Source organism: Medicago truncatula, chromosome 7 (assembly GCF_003473485.1).
Source record: "Medicago truncatula cultivar Jemalong A17 chromosome 7, MtrunA17r5.0-ANR, whole genome shotgun sequence".
NCBI classification, from domain to species: domain Eukaryota; kingdom Viridiplantae; phylum Streptophyta; class Magnoliopsida; order Fabales; family Fabaceae; genus Medicago; species Medicago truncatula.
In genome coordinates this window covers 5768133-5790570 of record NC_053048.1, presented here as the reverse complement: position 1 = coordinate 5790570, position 22438 = coordinate 5768133, and the positions used below count along the sequence as shown (strand labels likewise).

The 22438-nt window shown below is 32.3% G+C and overlaps 2 protein-coding genes across 2 annotated transcripts; both read left to right on the top strand.

Moving 5' to 3' along the window:
- Nucleotides 1–3975: 3975 nt before the first annotated feature.
- Nucleotides 3976–6089, top strand: LOC11434809 (F-box/kelch-repeat protein At5g15710). The gene has a single exon (XM_003621537.4). It carries the CDS (start codon nucleotides 4450–4452, stop codon nucleotides 5764–5766), a length of 1317 nt encoding a protein of 438 aa, XP_003621585.1. The 5' UTR covers nucleotides 3976–4449; the 3' UTR covers nucleotides 5767–6089.
- A 13619-nt stretch (nucleotides 6090–19708) lies between these two features.
- Nucleotides 19709–22123, top strand: LOC11434807 (uncharacterized). Its single transcript, XM_003621535.4, has 5 exons — nucleotides 19709–19849; nucleotides 19953–20014; nucleotides 20650–20773; nucleotides 21260–21327; nucleotides 21572–22123. Exons 1-5 carry the CDS (start codon nucleotides 19756–19758, stop codon nucleotides 21836–21838), a joined length of 615 nt encoding a protein of 204 aa, XP_003621583.1. The 5' UTR covers nucleotides 19709–19755; the 3' UTR covers nucleotides 21839–22123.
- Nucleotides 22124–22438: the final 315 nt, after the last annotated feature.

Genomic DNA, 22438 nt, shown 5'->3' with positions numbered 1-22438 from the left:
CTTTGGCAGTTAACTGTCAAAGTTTTAGAAAACCGGCGGCAGTTAACTCCCGAGGATTTCCTCGGCAGTTAACTGCCGATGCAAACTGAACATAAACAGAAGCAGAAACTCAGTTTTCTGAGTATCGTTCAATTTCTCAAAAGCTTTCCAAAACCAACCAAGTTCTCCAATTTCGTTTTTTGAGCAAAATCAAGTGCATCATCTCCATTTAATCACAAGTAAGTATCTTGACTCATTTTTAATCATAATGTTAGTTTGTGTAGGTTTTTTTTTTAATTTTAAAAATGGTAGTTTTCATGTGGTTAGGGTTGATGTAGGAATTGAATTTTGATGATTTCATGTAGTTTATAATTGAATGTAGTGGCTTTAATTGATGATTGAATGATGTTAGAGTATAACGTGGTTTTGAATGGTGGCAAAAGATCATATTTTGAGTATGTTTGATACTTTGCACACAAATTGTTTGATAAAATGCCTCAATGACAATTTTATTGATTATTTAGTTAGTTTAGGTTATGGATATGATGTTGATTGTAATTCAAAAAAGTGTATATTGAATTAGGTTGAATGTGGTTTTGATTTTTCAACGAAGATGAATGTTTATGTTTAGTTTAGGTTATGTTTATGTTGAATGTTTATGATAATGCATTTGATTATTTATGTTTGAATGTGAATGATAGTGTGTGTGATAATGTTTAGGTTCAATGTGTTTATTTGATAAAGTGGTTGAATGTGAAAGTTTAGGTTTAGTGTGTTTGATAAAGTGGTTGAATGTATAAGTTGAATGATGTTAATTTTATAATTTTTTCTGTAGATATGGCCGATCAGGCCCCATTGATCCATCTAAGATGATTGGTGGTAGGCGTGCGATGACTCAGAGCCACCGGAGGGAGAGGAAAAGTGGCCACATCCCAAAGAGGGGTAGAGGTCGGAGGGTGGATGGTTCAGGGAGTTCACAGGAGGCTGCTCAGCCTGAAGAGTCACAGGTGGTTGATCCGAGCCAATAGGTGGAGTACCTGAATTATCAGGATCAAGTACACCACGATGTTACGGAGGGTGGGTATGACCAGAATGATATACCACAACAGCAACAACATATAGCAGATGATGATGACATTGCAGCAGCTGCTGCCCCGGAGGTGTTACATGTGGACCCTCCCTTTCCTGGAGGACCGGCAGACCTATCTTTGCTGCACTCTTATGCCAATCATGTGGCGTTGCCGCTTTGGTATAATTCAGATAACGTAAATGTAATTTTTATAAATGTTTTTTCTTTATGTTTAATTATTTTCTTTATATGTGTGTTTGTTTAATTATTATATCCACTTTTATATGTGTTTTTTTTAAATGCTTTTTCTTTATGTTTAATTATTTTCTTTATATGTGTGTTTGTTTAATTATTATATCCACTTTTATATGTGTTTTTTTAAAATGCTTTTTCTTTATGTTTAATTATTTTCTTTATATGTGTGTTTGTTTAATTATTATATCCACTTTTATATGTGTTTTTTTTTAAATGCTTTTTCTTTATGTTTAATTATTTTCTTTATATGTGTGTTTGTTTAATTATTATATCCACTTTTATATGTGTTTTTTTAAAATGCTTTTTCTTTATGTTTAATTATTTTCTTTATATGTGTGTTTGTTTAATTATTATATCCACTTTTATATGTGTTTTTTTTAATTCTTTTCTTTATGTTTAATTATTTTCTTTATATGTGTGTTTGTTTAATTATTATATCCAATTTTATATGTGTTTTTTTTAATTCTTTTCTATATGTTTAATTATTTTTTTTATATGTGTGTTTGTTTAATTATTATATCCACTTTTATATGTGTTTTTTTTAATTCTTTTCTTTATGTTTAATTATTTTCTTTATATGTGTGTTTGTTTAAACTATGTTTATTTTTCTATTATTTCAGGTTTGCAAGCTCCGTGTGGTAAAACCGATTAATCATGAGGTTAAGATCTTGAGTCTCGAACGCCCAAACGGGAATCATGATTGGTTTTGGGATCCGCTTAGGGAGAGCGGGTTACATGACTTTGTTTACCTGGGCTATGCCACTGTGCCTCATGCCCTGCTGATGACTCTATGCGAGAGGTGGCTTCCCGAGACCAACATCTTTCACATGCCCTTGGGGGAGATGACTGTGACCTTGGATGATGTCGCATGTCTAACGCATCTTCAGATTGCGTGATGTGTTACCTTCTCTACTTGGTTGGATGCTTGTTGTTTGGCGATAGAAGCAACAAACGCATCGAGTTGGTCTATCTGACGACCATGGAGGACGGCTACGCGGGAATGCGTAATTATTCCTGGGGATAGATGACACTTGCATACCTATACAGCGAGTTAGCTGAGGCGTGTAGGCCTGGAGACAGAGCTCTTGGGGGGAGCGTGACACTACTCACTGTAAGAAACTTATAAATGTGAACCTTTACTTTTATTTTTTTGTTATATTTTTTCCTGCGTAATAATTTATAAATGTGATTTGTTTGGTTTGTGCAAACATGGTTTTTGGCGCATTTTCCTGGCCTTTACAGTGTTGATCCCAACACTGACTACATGGAAAACTATCTGGTTGCAGCGAGGTGGAAGCTTCAGAAGGGTCACGGAGAGGGGGTCACATATCGGTCACTGCTTGATCGTATACAGTTTGATGACGTATGTTGGAGGCCGTACGAAGAGCACAGGGAGATCCAGGATTTTGAGGAGGTTTTCTGGTATTCTGGTTGGATTATGTGCGGTGTTCGTACGGTGTACCGTCACTTGCCCGAGTGGGTTTTGAGGCAGTACAAATACATCTAGACCAACCCTAGACATCCGATGGATGTTGTAGAGCTGCCATCGCCTCACATTGTGCAGGCGTTCGTCGACTTCCGCACTCACACACTTAAGGCGGCCGATTGGGGTGAGCAGGCAGGAGAGCAGACATGGCGGATGGCGGATGGCTATGTGCTATGGTACACTAGGGTGTCTCACCCTCAGATCTTGCCACCTATTCCAGGAGATCTTTCGAGGCCAGCAAATGAAGAGCAGATCATTGCAGAGCAGTGGGAGCGGTATGAGGCGAGAAGCTCGCCTGACACCTATGACATGGTTTGTGGTGTTGTTGCCTACGCTGATGCGCAGTTAGGCTAGGAGGAGGTCATGAGCATGACCCCTCAGCAGTGGTTTCAGGCCATGAGCCATATGAGGGAGCAGATCGCGCCGATTTTGACCAGGAGGCGAGGCCAGAGGCCGAGGAGGAGGCACCATCAGCAGGACCAGGACCATGACCAGTAGTATTATTTTGTTTTTTAGGACTTGTTTTTTAGTTTTGGTGTTTTCATGACATTGATTTGTATATTTGTACTTTGATGACATTACTTTTAATTTCATGGGATTTTTTTACTTTGTTTAATGTATAAAAATGTTGGTTTAATTAAGTTGTGCATTTGCACCAATATTTTTTTGTGATTTGAACCGTTATGATGAATTTCAAACGTTTGTATAATTTGAACCAAATGTCGGTTTGATTTAATTATGGACAATTGTATAAGATATTTTATTTTTCTTGTTTATGTCCGAGTTTCAATGTTGTATGAATTATTTTCCCTTTCGAAATGCTCTGCTTTAATTACGTAAAAACTGACCGAAAAATGGCTTGAAAATGTTTTAGAATCATGCAGAGCTCACTGTCTACATAATTTGTTTTCCTCGGCAGTTAACTGCAGCCGAATTTCTAATTCCTCGGCAGCTAACTGCCGAGAGCCGAGAGACAAAAACGTAAATTATTCGTGTGCCACAGCCTTATCAAATGTGGGAACAACAATTCTCCAAACATGTCCCCATGGTCAATCGGACAATTCATAATACAGATGAGCCAAAAAAATATGAGCAAATGACGTGGCCATAAGGTACAGGTTGAAATTGTGGAACAGCTCGTAGAGGAACACAACAAGTACCACAATTACCAAGTACCATCACATTGTATTCTTGAATTTTGTTGTTGCCTTTGTCAAAACTCAAAATAGTACCAAAACTAAATCCAACCCAAAAGACAGAAACACAGAAACTCTAATCTGAACCAAGTTCTGGTTCTTTCTTCTTCAATCTTTGTATCACAATCTCTCTCTTCCATCATCAATCAATGGTTATAAAATCTCTAAGGTAATTTCTTATCATCACACATCCCCATCATAGCTTAACTCTTCAATTCTCTTACCTCATTTCAAAAATTGAATCTTTTCTCAATTCAATCATCACCTTGTTCATCATTTTGAATAAAAATCAGATTTTTAGATCTTGATCTGTGTTAATTTTTGTGGGTCTGCTTCTAAATTTGTGCTTTAGGGTTTCAGTAATTTTTTTGGGCAAGCTTCAGAATTTTGTGCTGGGGTTTAAATCTGAAATTTTGTGCTTTAGGGTTTAATTTAAATCTGATTTTTTTAAGGGATTAGAGAAAATGAATTGTGTAGGGCAATCTTCTGAATTAGGGTCTGGTGTTAGTATTGGTGAAGCAGTAGAAAATGTAGTTCTAGGTGGTGATGTTAGGTGTTGGATACAAGCTTCTCCTCCAAGGGGAAATGGATCAAGGAATACTAGTCCAATGGGTCGAGTCGGGTCAAGGAACACGAGTCCTTCAAGGCAAAAGGTTGTTAAGACTAAACCAAGGGGTTTAGATGAAGAAACACATGCTACATTTGGTAAAGTAGTTCATGCTGATGTTCAAATGGAGGATAATATATGGGCTATGTTGCCTGAGGATTTGTTGCATGAGATCTTAGCTAGAGTTCCGCCGTTTCTTATTTTCCGGCTTCGTTCGGTTTGTAAGAGATGGAATTCATTGCTTCAAGATAGTAGTTTTCTTAAGTTTCATTCGAGTGTGCCATCACATGGACCTTGTGTTCTTAGTTTCTGTAAGAGCTCGTTGATCCCGCAATGTTCTGTTTATAGTTTGCCTCTTAAAACTTGGTATAGAATGTGTTTCACGTTTTTGCCGCATTGGGCGATCTGGTTGGTTGGGTCATCTGGTGGTCTTGTTTGCTTTTCTGGGTGCGAAGGATCAGTTTTTTATATACTTGTTTGTAATCCCCTCACTCAAACTTGGAGGAAATTGCCAAGTATGCATTTTAATCAACAAAGGCAACTGATAATGGTTGTTGATCGATCGGACCAGTCGTTTAAAGTGATAGCCACTAATGATATATGTAGTGACAAGTCATTGCCGACTGAAATTTATGACTCGAAGGAAGATAAATGGTCGGTCCATCAGACTATGCCGGCTTCCAATCTTTGTTCTTCAAAGATGGCGTATTGTGATTCTAGGTTGTACTTGGAAACCCTTTCACCGCTTGGTTTGATGATGTACAGATTAGATATAAATCGTTGGGAACATATTCCAGCTAAGTTCCCGCGATCGTTGTTGGATGGTTATTTGGTTGCTGGTACCCAAAAGAGGCTTTTTCTTGTTGGAAGGATTGGTCTTTATAGTACTCTACAGAGTATAAGAATATGGGAATTAGATCATGCCAAGATTTTGTGGGGGGAGATCAGTAGGATGCCGCCAAGGTATTTTCGTTCGTTATTGAGATTGTCGGCTGAGAGATTTGAATGCTTCGGACTTGATAACTTAATTTGCTTCACATCTTATAACCAAGGGAAGGGCCTTCTATTTGATGTCGATAAAAAGATCTGGTCTTGGATTGGTGGGAGTGCTTTTCAGTCATACAACAATCAAGCTTGTTTCTATGAGCCAAGGTTTGATGCTTCTATCTACTAAGCTACTAAAGTCTTACGACATGATATCAGATTGTGATCGACACTACATAAAAGAGGTTTACCAGTGATTTGTTTTCACCTGACCTGTTTTCTTCGAATTGAGATTCTCCTCGACATGACCATTTTGAAAATGTATATGGCATTGGCACTGAAATTGTGTATCTGTAACTTCAACATTTTGCATTCTCGTGTAATATAACTTTTTTAAATCTTTTCTTGAACCTTTACCTTATATGTAACTTTTTCATGTAAATGGGTTCTTTCAACTTTTTTTTTCTTTCTCATGGAAAATAAAATAACTGATCAAGAATATGGTTTACTTTATACTTTTGTGACTTTATCTTGATGTGATTATAGAAATCGGTTTTACTAGTTTTAGTTATCTATACTGTTGCACTAGTTTCTGATGCAATACAAAAACTGTTTAAAATTGAGAGAGGATACTTTCATGAATGCTAGAGCTAATCTTTCTTGCTGCCATCTTTGTCTTCTGCTACATTCTTCATGAGTATACTCCCAATGTTAAATTTAGCTGAGAAGAAATTGTTTGAATCATTACACCGCTGATCTAAATTTGTTGATTGATATTGAAAGGTCGACAGCTTGAAATATAGGTACAAGAAGCTTTTTTTTTTGGCCAATTTCTTGATTTTATTTCATAGATTCTACCACTACTTTTGTAACTTTGAGAAAACAGGTTTTAGTTACAATTTCCAAGTTTTGTGTCTGACCTGACATTTTTCTTTTTTCCCCGGATTGTATTGCATGCCTTGCAATTTCTAATTGAAAGGGTTTTGGTCTCAATTGATTTCTGCATTGAAGATAGACTGAGACTGTTACCTTCAAATATAAATGTTCTTTATGAGCTGTAGCTGGGGCTGATGCTTTTTTTTAAGAAACATAAATTCCTTTGATTTCAGGGAGATGAGGTTTCAATTATTGAGCAGTGGTCCATTCATGTGCTTTAGTGTCCTATATTTTTGACATTTGCAGTGTGTTCGTGTCGTGTCAGGTGTCTGTATCAGAGTCTGTGTATCATAGCTTTGTTTAATTAGAGCTGATGATTTTTGTGCAAATGGCTATACTGTCTACTTTTCTTTATTATGACTAGTCACCACAATTTATTTGCTGTGTAGATTCTTGTTAATCCATGGTTGCTATAGGGAATGCATGTGATTTTGAGTGGTTTGAGGAGTTAGTTCTTGGCACATTATTATCCTTTCTTTTATGATTATATTAATATCTGCATGAATTGAAATGAGAATCTGCATAACATTTGTCAAGCTTCTAGTCCAAAAGATTATAAACATAAACAATTTCTGATAACCTCTGCAACCACCATAATAAAATGTAAGCAAAAGTTTCATATTTCTTATTTATTGTATTGTTAGAGTTTGGTACATTTCTTTGATTTTTTGGTCAATAGTAGTTTCATATTTTAGTAGTGGTAGGTAGAAATAGAGTCCCTAATAAGACAGTGTTCACTGGTATGGGTGGTATGGGTGTTAATGTGAAATTGTATATCCATATTTTCTTAAAAATAGACTTTGGAAGTGTACTTTCAAACGATACAAATGTTATCAATTAGTTGTTAGATTATTTTTTTTTTTCTTTTGAAAAATTTGAATCCAAAATCTCCAACTCCCGATCCCTTAACTCAAACCAGTTAAACTAGCCAGCCCACTACCCGAGTGGAGAAAGTGAGATACAGTTTCTTCTACAGACATCATAATTAGGTGGGATATACACAGAAATATTGTTCTCTAAGTATGTTAATAACTTGGCTAAAAAAATGTGGACTTAAAGCTAACTCCTATAACATACCTATAATATTAGAGAAATTTATATTTTACTCTATGATCTTACTCTAGTTGTGATCCCTTTCTTATATTGTTGGTGGTTCAAATACATGCACTACATCTTTCTTCTCCAAGTCCTTTCACATAACTAACCTACCAAATTATTCTATCATACACCTTTCCAAATTATTAAAAATAATGTATGTTTTTTGTTATTCCATTGATATCGATTTATTATTCTTTGTATTAAGTAAGTATACATGCCTTTCATCGCAGTCCTCTTCAGTATAAAATTAAATTTGTGACAATGGACTTCTCATCTTAATCCCTGTTCAACAACTTGAACATAAAAATAATGTAAGTTTTCATACTACTTTTTTCTATTGACAAATGTTAGTAATTTAATGCTTATGTTAATTTTCAAGATTCAAACTCCAAACCTCTTAAAAATTCTTTAGTGTCTTTTTAACTCATGAACGGAGTTATCTACTTGTAAATTATACTTTGAAAATTTCACATATTCCTAATCACAAACCGATTAGTTCACATGACATCTTAATTTAATAACAAAACATTGATTCAGCCCAAGGATTATTCAACCCCAAGTGAAAAGAAAAGAAAAGAGAGATAAAGTGAAAAGAAAAGAGACAAAGTATATGGTGTATGCAATGATACCCATAGAACTCAGTTGGATATGTACTCATCATTTAATTAATATTAAAAGTCATATATGTGAATATGATGAATGAATGATACGATTTCGAAAATAAAGATATCAATATTTGTTTGAAAGAAGCACCTAAAGTCTTTTCAGCTTCAAGATAATTTTTTCATAGCTCGCCGGCGTTTAAAAAGTCGTGAATAACACAATTAAACAAGTTCAATAGTAGTTTTCATTTTTCATCATGGTAAACTTAAGACAAAAGTGGCTTAAAGATAAAAAATTAAATTAGAGAAAGAACTTTTGACTTAATAGATGCGTCAAAAGCTATTTTGATTGAAAGATATTAGACCATCTACAATGGTAGAGTCTTAATTATTTAAGATCCGGTATCTAATAGGTACCTCCATTGTGGATAATTTTTTTGGAGGTCTTCTAAGAGGGTCTCACTTAAGACATCAATGCTTAAGTGGACTCCACATTACTTTTGCTTAAAATAATCAATGTCATTGTACTATTGCTTTTCAATTGCAATTTACCTTGATTTTTTAATGTTATTGGTGGGTCCTATTTAGACCTTTTGTTGGAGGATCTCCATTGTAGTGGTTGAGTACCTATTAGATACTATTATTAAAAAAATAATAAAAAAGTGATGTGTCAATATGGAACCCATTTAAAACCTCAAAGTTGAGGGTCTCCATTGTGGATGCTTTTACCGTCACGATCTTAATTGTTGATCAATGAGACATGGTGAGATTTTCAATTTCCTAAAATCATAATATAATATCTCATGATCTTATATTAGTGATTTATTTAAAGATTAGAGTTCTAGTTTCCACTTGGCAATTGAGCAGGCTTCACTTTTTCGCATATTTAACATGTAGTTATTAGGGAAGAGATTGCCTCTGATCTTTTCTCTCTCGTGTGTAATCTAAGCCATCCATTAAATAGGTGAGAGAATGTGTTTGTAATAATAAAAAGGTTAAAAGAGTGTAATTAACGGTGAATCGTCATAAAAATAATATTTCCACTCTTTAAAGTAATTTATGTAACAATTTTGAAGTAGTGGAAAAAAAAAAAGGTTAAATGCTGAATAATTTTATTGTCAATGCTTATTAGCATTTCGTCTATCTATCAAAAATAAAATAAAATTAGTGGAATAACCATGCGGCGTTTTTTGTGAATCGCATCACCAAAAAATTTATAGGTGTATCTTAGGGGTGATCAAACACTTATTGAGGGTTAAAACGAATTCTAAAGAAAATCATTACAATAAAAAATTGAGGCTTTTTAAAGTTAATGATAATATTGTTCACGGTGTTTTTGGCGAACAAGAAGAATGACTGATTTTGGTTATTACAAACTGGATAAAATCAGAAATCCTAGGACATGTTATACACGTTGTTTTCAAAAAAGTGAGTAAAAGCTCATCAGGTTCATCATGTTATGCACGTTGTTTTGCAAGAAAAGGTAACTGTCTCTTGCCAAGGCAAGTAAAAAAGATTTGAAAAAGTAAAGGAAATGCAAGTAAAAAGACTTTAAAGGTTTAAAACGCATAAACTTAAGGAAAATATAAATTGCATTAATGTAAAGGTGGTTAGACAAACCAGATTACATACATTTTGTATAACTCTTTTCTCTCGCACCGGTACTTCGAGTGTTGTATAATTTCTACAAGTGATTTGTGACCTATTTTCCAGATGGAAAATTAGTATTTATACATAGTACAATAAATGAAAGAGGCTAACTCCCACGATCAACACTTCTTTGCATCAGACAACCGTTTCTCCCCCACGTTTTCCACTAAGGGAAACCGCTTCTTGTTGGATTCAAATTCTTCCTGCCTCGACGGTTATTGCTTGACTTCGACAAACTTGCATCTTAGCTTATGTCTCGTCGAACTCCATAGCTTTTAGATTCTTGCACACACTAAGTTCAGACTCTGTCGAGATCCTCATGCTAAAGGAAAAAGACTTTGATTCCTGAAAAGTCAAAAGTCAACAAATGTTGAATGCATTAATTGAGGCTGTTGAAAATGCAGGCTAACACTGGCGCCTGTGCCTTGCGATCCAAGACACTGTTTTGTGACTTTTTATGCCTGAAAGTTCGCGTTTTTAGCCTAATATCACATGGAAACTTTCTTTATAAATGCCGCCTTCCTCATTCACAATTTCTCATTCAGAACTAAGCGATTCAAGAGGATGGCAAACACTAGGAGCTTCCAGGGAGAAGTTTCTCTCTCCTCACTCCAAGTTTTTTTAGGGTATGTTTTATTTCTTTTTAGTTATCATGAGTAACTAAATCTTTAGGCTAGGGCTCTAAGATGAACCTATATTTTATTTGTTGGATAACTTAATTTAAAGTCGTTTCTTTAGTTATTTTATGTTTGCTATTTAGTATTAATGTAGTGCGTAAGATTTGTCTCCTCTGGAGTGCAACCCTGATTTAGGCACTTAGGTAGTGACATGACCTAATATTGATACTTAAATTTGTCTAACTAGAAAGTAATTAATTAGTAACTAGTGAAACAAACCCAAAGCGAGTGTACCCTAATAGTAAGTACTTAGGAGTCGACATAACTAATATTGATGCAAATCTGCTGAAATCAGGCAGTAACTAGTTAGTAATTAAGGAAACAAGTGGCTTCACGACTTAAATCAGCCCAATAACTCCATTCTCCACGCACCTTGGTAAGGTAGATGCCGATAGGGGTGCCCATTTGTAGAACTACCGAGAGGGAGAGTGTGTTATGTACATATAAGATTCATAGATGGAAAACATTTAGGAACACTGGCCAACATACATTTGGAAATTTAGGAACGCCAATTTAAGTTTATGTTTTAATTACCCCTAAGCGAGTAAGACCCCACACTAATAATCATTACGAAGGTGGCGGATCCTATAGGATTGATAACCCTATATCGTAGCGCGCGTATAATTTTAGTGTGATCAACATGTGCAGCTCGATAGGCGGAGGGATAAACCAAATCTATGAGAGAGTAAGACCCCGCATGTAAGGATCGCCATGCGAACAACATGTGCAACTTGACAGATGATTAGGTTATCATGTCCCAACGAAATCCTCACTTAGATAGTCTACTTAGGATAAGAGAATGCGACTTGATTGTTAATTAATTGTAACAAATGAATAAAGGAGATTCAATGAATCCTAACCACCGCTAACCTTATGCAATCAAATAGGTAAACTTGCTATATTGCAAACAGATTAAATTGCAAACTCTAAACCCTTATCTCTTTATTTATTATTTTGTTATCAAATAAGTAACACAAATTGTTTGGACGAAACGAAAATCTCTGTGGATACGATGCTTTACTTATCATTTTATTACTTGGTAAACAATTTGGTACACCTGCCTAATCCGACCATCAGGCAACAAGATCGAGTTCAAACCACCTTTTTGGAACACCTTATCTTTCATCATCACTAATCTTATTATGTTGTTGAATTATGTTGTTTAGTTTTTTCCTGTGTTATGCACCATGCAAAACCCTCCAAACCTCAAGCATAAACACAGTATGGGACGATTCAAATTATATAATCCTAATTCTTCTCTAAAGCTTTCAGATTTTATTATCCAAACCGTGGACGGCGGTGTTGCATCAAAGGTTTTGATAATTTGTGGTTTATTAATCGAGTTTTAAATGTTAAACATGTTTCCTTTAATTGTAGTTACGATCTAGCAACATTTGATGACTATAAATAACCTTGCATCCTTCAATACTTTCATTCATTCTTTAAATATTAAACATGTTTCCTTTAGTTTTGAATGATTTATGATATCATGATCACTGCTGACTATTCATATGATCCCTGAAATTTCTTTTCAATTTTTGTGGGAATTGTACGATGGTCAGCAAAGACCTTGATATCAATTACACAACCATTTATGAGTTTCAATATGTTTCGGATTGTGTAATCCAAAAATCCCTATGTAAGAGTTCGAATTATAGAATATGAACAAATGATATTTCGGAAAAAAATTAGGGCGCGTGATAAAAGCTTAATTTCAAGACACTTCATGGTCTCTAACAATGATATATGGATAACTATTTTGGGACAACTCTAAAAATTAATAGAAAATTAAATATTTTAACATGTGTTGCTATCTCCATTTCAAAATATATGCCGCAGACAATCACTGCACACATGTCAATAAACAACTTTGACCATTAATATCTTTAATTATATATAATAAAAAATTATAAAAATTTGATATTTTGAAAATATTGATTGAGACAAATCAAATAACATCTTACATGCTAACATTTTTATTTGTATATTAGTTAAAAAATATAGTCAAAATAATCTACGTAAATAGTGTACATTGTAAAATTAGGACATGTATTTTGAAACGGATGAAGTACAATTTTATGAATATATTTACCAATTTCCAAAATTGAGAAACTATTTTGACCCATGCTCACAATTTAAAAACCAATTTACTTATTTGCTCCATCTATTCTCGGAAGGAATCTATTCTTGAAACCACTAAACTAAATAGACATGCTAATTGTGGAGTAAAAATTCAGGTGCTTATGAAGTGATGACTATTAAATCACACTCTTTTGTCACTTTTTCGAGACTCGACTTAATAAATTATACTATTAAAATAAATAAATTTTGTTGAAATATATATATATAATCATTGACTGAGCTCATTCAATAATTTTTTTTATGATATGAATTTGAGATGTCTAGTATTTATTACTCTCTCCGTCCCAAATTGTATGACGTTTTGGGCATTTCACATATATTAAAAAATGTAATTAATATTGTGTGGAAAAGAGATATCATGAGTTGTTTTACGAAATTGTCCTCAATAAATGATATGAGAAAAATAAATGAAGGAATTGAAAGAAGAGAGAGTAATAAATAGTTAAGGATATAATAGGAAAAGTAACATTAATTTTTCATTGGTATTGTAAAAAGACATACAATTTGGGACAAATATTTTTTCTAAAGTGACATACAATTTGGGACGGAGGAAGTAAGTATTACATACCAAAAAAATATGACAGCTTTTAAGAAGTTGAATGTACGATTTTTAATATGTGTATTTTTATAATGAGAATCTTAACATGTATCTTTGAAGGCACAAATTAACATTTTTCTTTTAAGTATTAATCTACAATTGATTACTTATGCAAGATCATTGATATTAGACTTTCTCTTGAATTAGTTGTTGCTTGTACTGAAAACATATCAAATAAGTACATGTATTTACACCAATGCTAAATCTCATAATCGATAACACTCACAAAAACACAAAGCTACTAGTAAATTTGAACGTTCACTTAAAAGTTAAAATAAATCTGAAAGTTATAACTACTTCTAACTTTAACTAACAAACCGAATTGAATTAGTCTCTCAAAAAAATCTGTGTAGCTTTTATAAAAATATGGTAGTTTATTGTGCACACGATAAATATATTATAATATCAAACATACACTAAAAAAGACGGTGAGATAAGCATAACACGTAATAGATATTTGAATCTCTTAACTATTTAGTATAGAGTTCAACACTTTAAAGAAGTCAATCTCTTAAATAGACCTCAGTTATTTCGATCTAATAGTTACGCGGAAAATACCTTTGGTTAAAAAAAAATGAAGACGGTGGAAAAAATCAGAAACGAAACCGACTTGGATTTATGTGATGTGAGGCACACCTTTCTCAAAAAGAGAGCACTAGCATGAAGTTGGAGGCTACGCCTCGTGTTCATATAAGCACGTAGAACAATACAAGTTTAAAGTATAGTTTAATCAATTTGTTCATATGGTTCGCAATTCTATGCATAGAATCAATTGCTCAATTTTCAGAAGCTCTTAGTTTGATACTCTCATGTCTCCTGAGGAATATTTTACTATGTGTTTGGCTTGACTCTCAAGATTCATCACTTTTTCCGGTAAAAGTGTGTGTTTATACAGATGGTAAGTTTGACATAGCCGGTGTTTGGTTTGACGTGGCGTCCAACCACTTTTACTTCAGTTTGACAACTCTTCCACCGTGATAAAAAAGAAGCTACAAATAATGGTTTTAAAACAAACGCACGTCCGTTGCCAATTTTCCGCAAAAACAAACAAGTTAATAATATACCGAGCAATACAAAATTTCAGAATAGTTATACTTTAAAGATTTAATAAAATTGTGTCATCATAATTTCGTCAATTTAAACCGGTTCATATATTGGATGATCCATGGTCGGCTGAAAGCAACAATGAATTACTGATTGACGACAACTATATAAGAGATCGAGACACCACATCTCCATCTAAAAAATTAAAAAATTGCCACCTCTCATATATTAACCATTGCACCTATTCATAGTTGATTTTTCCCTCAAGTGAGTCTCCGACACCATATGTTTGTACCACGCCAAGAACACTTTTGATGATAGGATTCATTTAGGAGATTGAACAAGGAACTACTCCCACTCCCTCCATGAAGTCGAACAAGGACTTTTTTTTTTGTTACAAGACTAATCAAAACAAACAAAATGGAAAAACAAAAACAAAAAGAACAAAAACTACTTTTTAGAAAAGAAAGTCTCGGTCGCATAATATATATTTTTTTTTTTATGGTGGTCGGGGTTTGAACCCCAAATCTTATATATATTATGCATTGTCCATACCAACTGAGCTAAGCTCACGAGGACTCGGTCACATCAATCTTAAGGAGGCTCAAAAGATCTGTTGGTGGAGAATCATGGAGAAGGAGTTCTATGTCTGAAGAAGTTTAGCCATAAGATCTGCACATTGATTTTCCTCGCGAAGAGTGTGGCAAATTGTGACACTGCTTTGATGTCATGAATCAAAACAGCATAAACATGGAACCTCATGTTGCGACCTTTAGTAAGATTGATACTGTGTAAAGAATCTGAATATACCAAATAGTTGTAATGAAGTGTCATGCTCATAAACTTGTATAAAACAACATAAATTATCCCACTAAATCATATAATCATCCAAAAAAACTATAGAAAAGAGAGATCCAGTTAAAAGTTAAAGCAAAGTTTAGTTGTTGAAAATCAGGTAAAATCGAAATAAATTAAACAGATTTTACCCAATTTTACCACAAGTTAAGGTATCGTTTGGCCATATTTATTTTTTTTCGATCTAAAAGCTACTTTAAAACAAAGTTAAAATAAAATTCTTTTAGGAAAAATGTAAAGTTGTTTGGTTTCTTTATTTTTTTTTAGTTCTAAAGTTATTTTTAAGTTAAAAGTTTGACAAAATATTGTACAAAACTTTGAATTTATTATTTTTTTTCGTGGTGTCCGGGGTTCGAACCCGCGACCTTGCATATATTTATGCATTGTCTAGATCAACTAAGCTAAGTTAGAGAATAGTTTGTTTTTTCTTTTCTAATTATACTGTATAACAAATTTTGTTATAAGAATACCATATTTTTGGTGTCATTTAAAAAGAATTTATATTATAATTTATATGATATTATATTTGTTACATTGTTTGTGTCATTGAAAAAGATATGTTTAGTTTTTTTAATAAGAAAAAGATATGCATAGTTTGTTACAATATAAATGTGTAAAATATATATAAGTATAATTTTTTTAGGCATCTATATTTGTACTTTTAATTAAAATCAAAATTTTATAAAAATAATAATCGTACGCATTACACAACACTAAAACAATTATACGCATTAGCCTAACAAAAAAAAAACAGACATACAGACATAAAATATTACTCTAAACGCTAATGTGTGTGTATATTTGTGAGGTTGAAGAAAGGGAATAAAAATATTTGGTGTCATTCAATGACAACATGAATAAAAATATTTGTGAGTTTGTGATAATTAAACGATATATTAAAATTAAATATGTAAGTGATAAAAAGATAATAAAATTCCTTCAAAAATAGATAATAAAATTAAATTGATCCTCCTTTAAAAAAAATTATATGGACCGGTTCAAAAAAAATTAAATGGAAGAAAAAAACAAATTGAAATATAATATTAAAAAATAAAAGAAAAGGTTGCCTGTGTGAGTTGAAGAGAGGTGCTTGTGAAATAAATTGGGAGAAGTAGCATTCAACAACTTTTGGTTAAAGTTCATTCCATTACATTCTATGCATTCTAAAAAAAGTATTTTTTTTCGAAGGTACTTTATTGATATTGTGTTTGGCCTAACTTCTCCTTAAAAATGTAGAGAAGCTGAAGAAAAAAAAACCGGGCCAAACGATCACTTAAAATTAAGTTGAATTCCGATTCACTTAAAACCAATTTTACCATCGATTTAACGTAAAATCGGACAATTGTATGTAATAACACAGGTTTGTGACAACATTGATCTCATCCTTCTTTGTATTAAAATTAGGGATTCAAACTCCGGCCTCGATTTTAGATCCTTTTGAGAAATTTTTTTTGTCCCTTTTTATAAGACTCATTTTCTATTTTCAACTACATTAATTATTTCTTTATATATATGCCCTCATTTATTATATATCTTTTTCTTTAATCAGCAATAAATGCATATGGAAAACATAAATCAACTCTCTCTCTCTTAAGGATAAAATTGTAAAAACAATAGTGATTACAAACAACTTTAATGCAAATATTCACTTTCTTAATTCCCGTAATTTTAGCAAAAAGATCTTATATATAGGGACGGAGGTAATACTTGTTTTAATCTATTTTTCCATAAAAGAAAAACATAATCACCTGTTACCAATCAAGGAACTTTCTCCACATGCAGTGTTCTCCGGTTCCCTATCTTTCTAATACTTTTTATTTTTATTTTTTTATTTCATCTTTCTAACCGTACTTATTAAGGGTCTTGCTAACAAGTGTCAATGTGTCATAAGAGTACTCCCTCCATCTCACAATATTTGTCGTTTAAAGTTTGTGCACGATTATTAAGAAAATGATTAATTGTGTTGATTTCAATGGTAAAATTAGTAACATTTAATAAAACACTTTTATTAATTATAGTTAGTTGAGTAGTTAAGTTGGATGAAATTTATTAATAAATAAAGGTATAATAGTGGAAAAAGAAAAATGCTGCATTGATATTGTAAAGTGAGAATTATTTTGAGAAAAAGAAAAAATGCTAAAGAGACAATAATTATGAGATGGATGAAGTATTGTATAAGGAACAATAAATTTCAATGTAAAAATTACTACTTTGTATGATTAAACAATTTCCTTAAAGACTGCATTTTCCTATCTTTCATTGTAAAAGCTTGTTATTTAAGCATTTAAATTAGAGTTTGAGTCATTCAGGAAAACCTACCTAATAATTGTGAATATTCTAGAGAGAAAGAAAAATACTTAAAAGAATTATGTTGGCATTATTATCAAGTCATCAATAATATACACACCAGTATATATAGCTAGAGTAAAATATACTGTTGTAGTGAGTGGGAGATTCATTTCATTTGGAATTGGAATCTACGGGAAGAACACTGATTTCGTCTTATCTTTTTTTTTTTTGGGTAGATAGACGAAATGACAAAGCCATTATAATCTCACACGCATAAGTGGAGGTATCAGGATTCGAACCCCGGTCATGGCATCCGACCTAACAATTTCGACATTTTATTAGTTGAGTCAGGACTTCTGGATGATTTCGTCTTATCTTACTAACTAGTAATTAAATAAATCTGACAAAATAAAACCTTTACCTGAATAGACCATTTTGTCTTCCTTTGTTTTTTTAGGGCACCATATATATGACAATATTTTGTCAGAAGTAAATCATCTTTCCAAGATGCAACGACGGTGGTCCAATATATTCAACGTGTACCATACATAATTAAACAACCAGCTATTTTCTCATTCAGTCAATGATTTTTATTTGGAGGCATGGTTTGGTTTCCATCATAATAATCATACTTTAATTTCTACCTATAAAGTGTTAAGCTTAACGCTGCTCTGTTTGTATAACTATTTTTATAATCAAAATACATTACAAGTGTGTTTTGCATCATAGAGCACCACAATACAAGATAACACTATAGCGGAACAACACACGATAAATTTTTATGATTTTGAATAATTTTTAATTTTAATATACGTTTTTGGATAGACAAAAGACTATTATAGTATTTTAGACAACTTGTACGCGAAATAAAAAGTTGTGTTCTGATTCAGTAAGGGAAAATAATTTCAATTTTTACTTCGGTTTATCCTGTCTATGAAATAGTTTTACAAATTAAACAATGTACGCTGAAGTTGTCATATTCTATGTTCATTTGTTAGCACATCATACAATGAGTAAAATTGCCGTGATTGAGTGCAACCTATTGGCATGTGCCCAATGAGAAAATGTAACACCAGGCCAGTTTACCTACCCCTTCTAGGTAATAAACCAACTCTAAGAAAAAACCTTTTATGTTTTTTAACAAGGGCAAAATCATACCATTTCATTAATAATAATATGTTGAATACTCTTAAAAATCGTGGTTGGGCGTAACACAACCTCACAAAATACCGGCTTGTGAGGTGAAGATTGCTCCCACTTAAAAACACATTGTCAGACCAACTCTTATACGATGTGGGACTCTTAACAAATACGGTCAGAAATGTCGATGAAAATATGAAAGCGAGATAAATATATAGATTTGAATGGAGTTAACACGTTAAAATCTAGTTCTTTGTGGGAGTGCTGCAGCATGTCGTTTGGTGTAACACACTATTTGATTACTATATATGGAAATGGATTCAAAATGTTAAGAGTTTGTCATTCTTATTATTCTGAAGTAAACAATTATGGGTTGTGAAGGAGGTCCTTCCTTGATATATAGTTTATAGGTGTTGTGCAACTCAAATTATAGATTCATTGTTAGCTTATATTGTTGGAGGAGTTTCTACTCCTCATTGATGAAATTGCAGCCTTTTTTTTTGGCTTTGACCATCAATATATCCAAAAATAAATATAGTTAAATTTTAAAAATTATTGTAAACTTACATTAATAAATAAAGACGGGTTGATATGATAGTGCAAGCTATATAAATCAGAAGTGTGTTTCTCTCTTAGTCTCATGTTCGATGCCAACAATTCATGTGTTGGAACAATTCATATATAGTTTTACTTTGAGTCTAACTTCAATTGAACTCCGCTAATAAACAATGAGATTGAGCTATTTGAATCAGTCGATACTTACACCATATGTTGTTACTTGTTTTCAAAGAAAACATAAAGAAATAGGTGAGTGGACAAATAAAAACAAATGTATATTTGAAACTAATTAAAAACTCACTTATAATAAGAGCCAATTTTCTTAAAAACCCAAAAATTGAAAAAAGATAGTACACCTTTATTAGTAATTTAATCATCTGTATAATTTTGTGCTGTCCTAAGTGTTTAACCTTCCAAGGAATAATATAATATAATCAGTAGAAAAGGTGTCGGAACCCTAATTAGCTTTGACTTGATTTTGGACTTTGAACCCCTCTATAAAACTCATGTTTTGCTAGTTAACTTTTCTCTCTTTCAGTTGTTAATTAAACTAAAGAAAATACACTCATATAAGAAAAAGAAACACTAAGATGAAGTTCATCTTCATATTGCTCTCAAGCCTTTTACTAGGAGGTCTCTTGATCCTTACTTTCCAAAGGGACTCATTAGCAAGAGTTGTTTCAGGTAAAAAAAAAAATGTTGTCTATTTATTTATTTAATTTGGTTACCAAAATATCAAAACAAAGTTTGCATGATCTGATTAAAATTACCACAACTGTAACTGCAGGTCAAGAATGGAACAAAAACAGGCTTGAAGTTGCTGAAATTACAGCCATATCATCACAAAAGGTAATTCTTCTAGATTAAATATATAAGTAAACCTAATTAAATCTAGTAAATATAGTGCTATTACTTCTAAAGTATCTTTTGATTAATTTATTTTCCATTAACTTTTTTTTATTCTTATGAAACAAGTTTGTACAATGGGAAATTTATAGTGTAATTTCTTACTTCGAGAAAATTAAAAAAGATTAAATAATTTTCTTAAAGATATGAAATAATTTATTTTTGCTTATAAATAAAATCAGAAGTCCACATTATAGTGTAATGGTTTGACTGTGAAAATATTTTATGTGGGATCCCAAGTTTGATTCCGGGTCTTCACAATCTTCGTGTTTTTGTTTTTATTTTGATAAAAAAAAAATGTATGTATGTTTATTTGAGTATGTATCGGTCACTAGAAAATAAAAATAAAAAATCAGAGAAATTGTTTATTTATATAGTCATGACCCAATAGTAAACCTCATGGATATACATGATATAATAAATTTCCTTGGTGTTTGTAGTTTGCAATAATATTAATTTTCCTTAGTAAAAAAGAAGATTAATATGCTATACCAAGTTAACTTCAACGATTTACACTTAAATTATTTTCTAAAAATTGTTAATTTTATTCTTGTTTTGATGATTGTATCTATGATCAGGAACCTTTTCAGAGAATCACTGGATTTTTTCATATGAGGAAGCTAGGATTTGGAACCATAATGCATCATGAAGAAACAAGTGTTGATTCTAAGAATGGAAAAAGAGAGACTTCAAAGATTTCAGGTGCAACTTATTGTGATGGAATATGTGACTTTGAAAGGGAGGGGTCCAAATATAAAATTGTAAAATGTTGTATTAAAGAGAAGAAAAGTAAACCAACAAGAAAGCTGAAAATGGATTTTGGTTCTGTAGATTTCACTGATGATTATCATGGACCAAGGCACCACCTTCCAAAACATAACTGAGTGAAAAATAAAGCATTTGTGAGTGAATCTCCTAGCTAGCTATAGCTTCATCAGTGTAGGAATAGAAATTAATTTTTTTGCACATCACAAGTATATAATACAATATACTTTGGCAATTAATTTTCTAGACTATGAAAAGGTCCATTAATATTCTAGTATATTGTGAAGGAAATCTTGATTAAAACATAATTTGCCCTAACATGCATATTCTCTATATAATATAGTAATTAAAATCTTATATTATCAAATGGTGATAAAAAATCTTATATATTACTCTTTGTACTATGTTGCTTCCATTCCACAGGTAATGAGAATGATGGTCTGAGGAAGTCATTTAGAAGCTTATTTCAAGTAAAAATGAACGATGCGCAGGTAATTTATCATAGGTTTAAATATGCATTTAGTCTCTGCAAATATATAATTTTCTGGTTTTGCGTTCTTATACGAGTCTACAACTTTTTACTTTTGATCTTCTGTATTTTATTTTAGTCCCTGCAAAATTTGTTCATATTGAAATCTCTATTAATTTGTGTATTATTTACTAAAATGACTTGTATTATATAAGAAACTGATGAAGTATTATTTCTAACCATATTAATACTCATGAATTAAACAGAAACATGTGACAATGAAGGCAAATACAAAGTTTGCAATTCCAAGGAATAGCCTCACCAACACAAACACAAAGTGTTCACAAAATTGTGATGTTGTGCCAATTAAGGGTAGCCCAGAGAGATCAACAAGATCTATACAAATTTCTGAAGAAGCTCAAAGTATTGATGCTGCAAAAGAGATTGGAAGTCTCATGTATAAAGACTATAGTCATAAGGGAAAACCATCCCATAGGCCACCCATCAATAACCACCAACCTAATAATCCATAGTGTATAATATTTCAGGTTCATGATCATATTCAATTTTGTACCAAGTTGCTAGCAACTTATAGTAATCACCTAGATATATAATATAGTATAGGTTAGCTATATATTATAGTCCTTTCTTTTTTCATGTGCCAAAAAGTTTGTTTGTTTGTTTCCAAATATTAAAAAGAGATATATGTAGACTGCATGCATTTTCAGTATTGTTTATTATATTATACCTTCAAGCCAATAACAGAAGATTAATGTAAATGAAAGTATAAGATAATGGACACGATCGATCTTTGTTAACGCAGTTCGACCAATGGTGTCTACCTCTGCAACTATAGGGTAGAGCAGCTATAGTTTCGTTTTATTTTTATGATGAATTATGATTTACAATGTTACAATCAATATATATAGTACTACTGTTCAGTATTGTTTGTGATGAATTAGGGTTTGTGACGCTCCACTAGCGCAGCTCCTTCTCCACCAATTGCCCCTCTTATGTGTATATACCATCCTCAACACAAACAATCATATTCTTCTAGTATATTATTGTTTTAGTAAATAACACTCTTCTATTTTTATTTTTATTTCGTCTACAAACGAAGTAGCAAGTACCAC

Bases quoted from the DNA above. Each gene is read 5' to 3' on its own strand.
- LOC11434809 (XM_003621537.4), top strand. From the start codon at position 4,450: ATGAATTGTGTAGGGCAATCTTCTGAATTAGGGTCTGGTGTTAGTATT.
- LOC11434807 (XM_003621535.4), top strand. From the start codon at position 19,756: ATGAAGTTCATCTTCATATTGCTCTCAAGCCTTTTACTAGGAGGTCTC. The intron at 19,850-19,952 runs GTAAAAAAAAAA...CTGTAACTGCAG, and splicing joins ATTAGCAAGAGTTGTTTCAG to GTCAAGAATGGAACAAAAAC. The intron at 20,774-21,259 runs GTGCAACTTATT...TCCATTCCACAG, and splicing joins AGAGACTTCAAAGATTTCAG to GTAATGAGAATGATGGTCTG.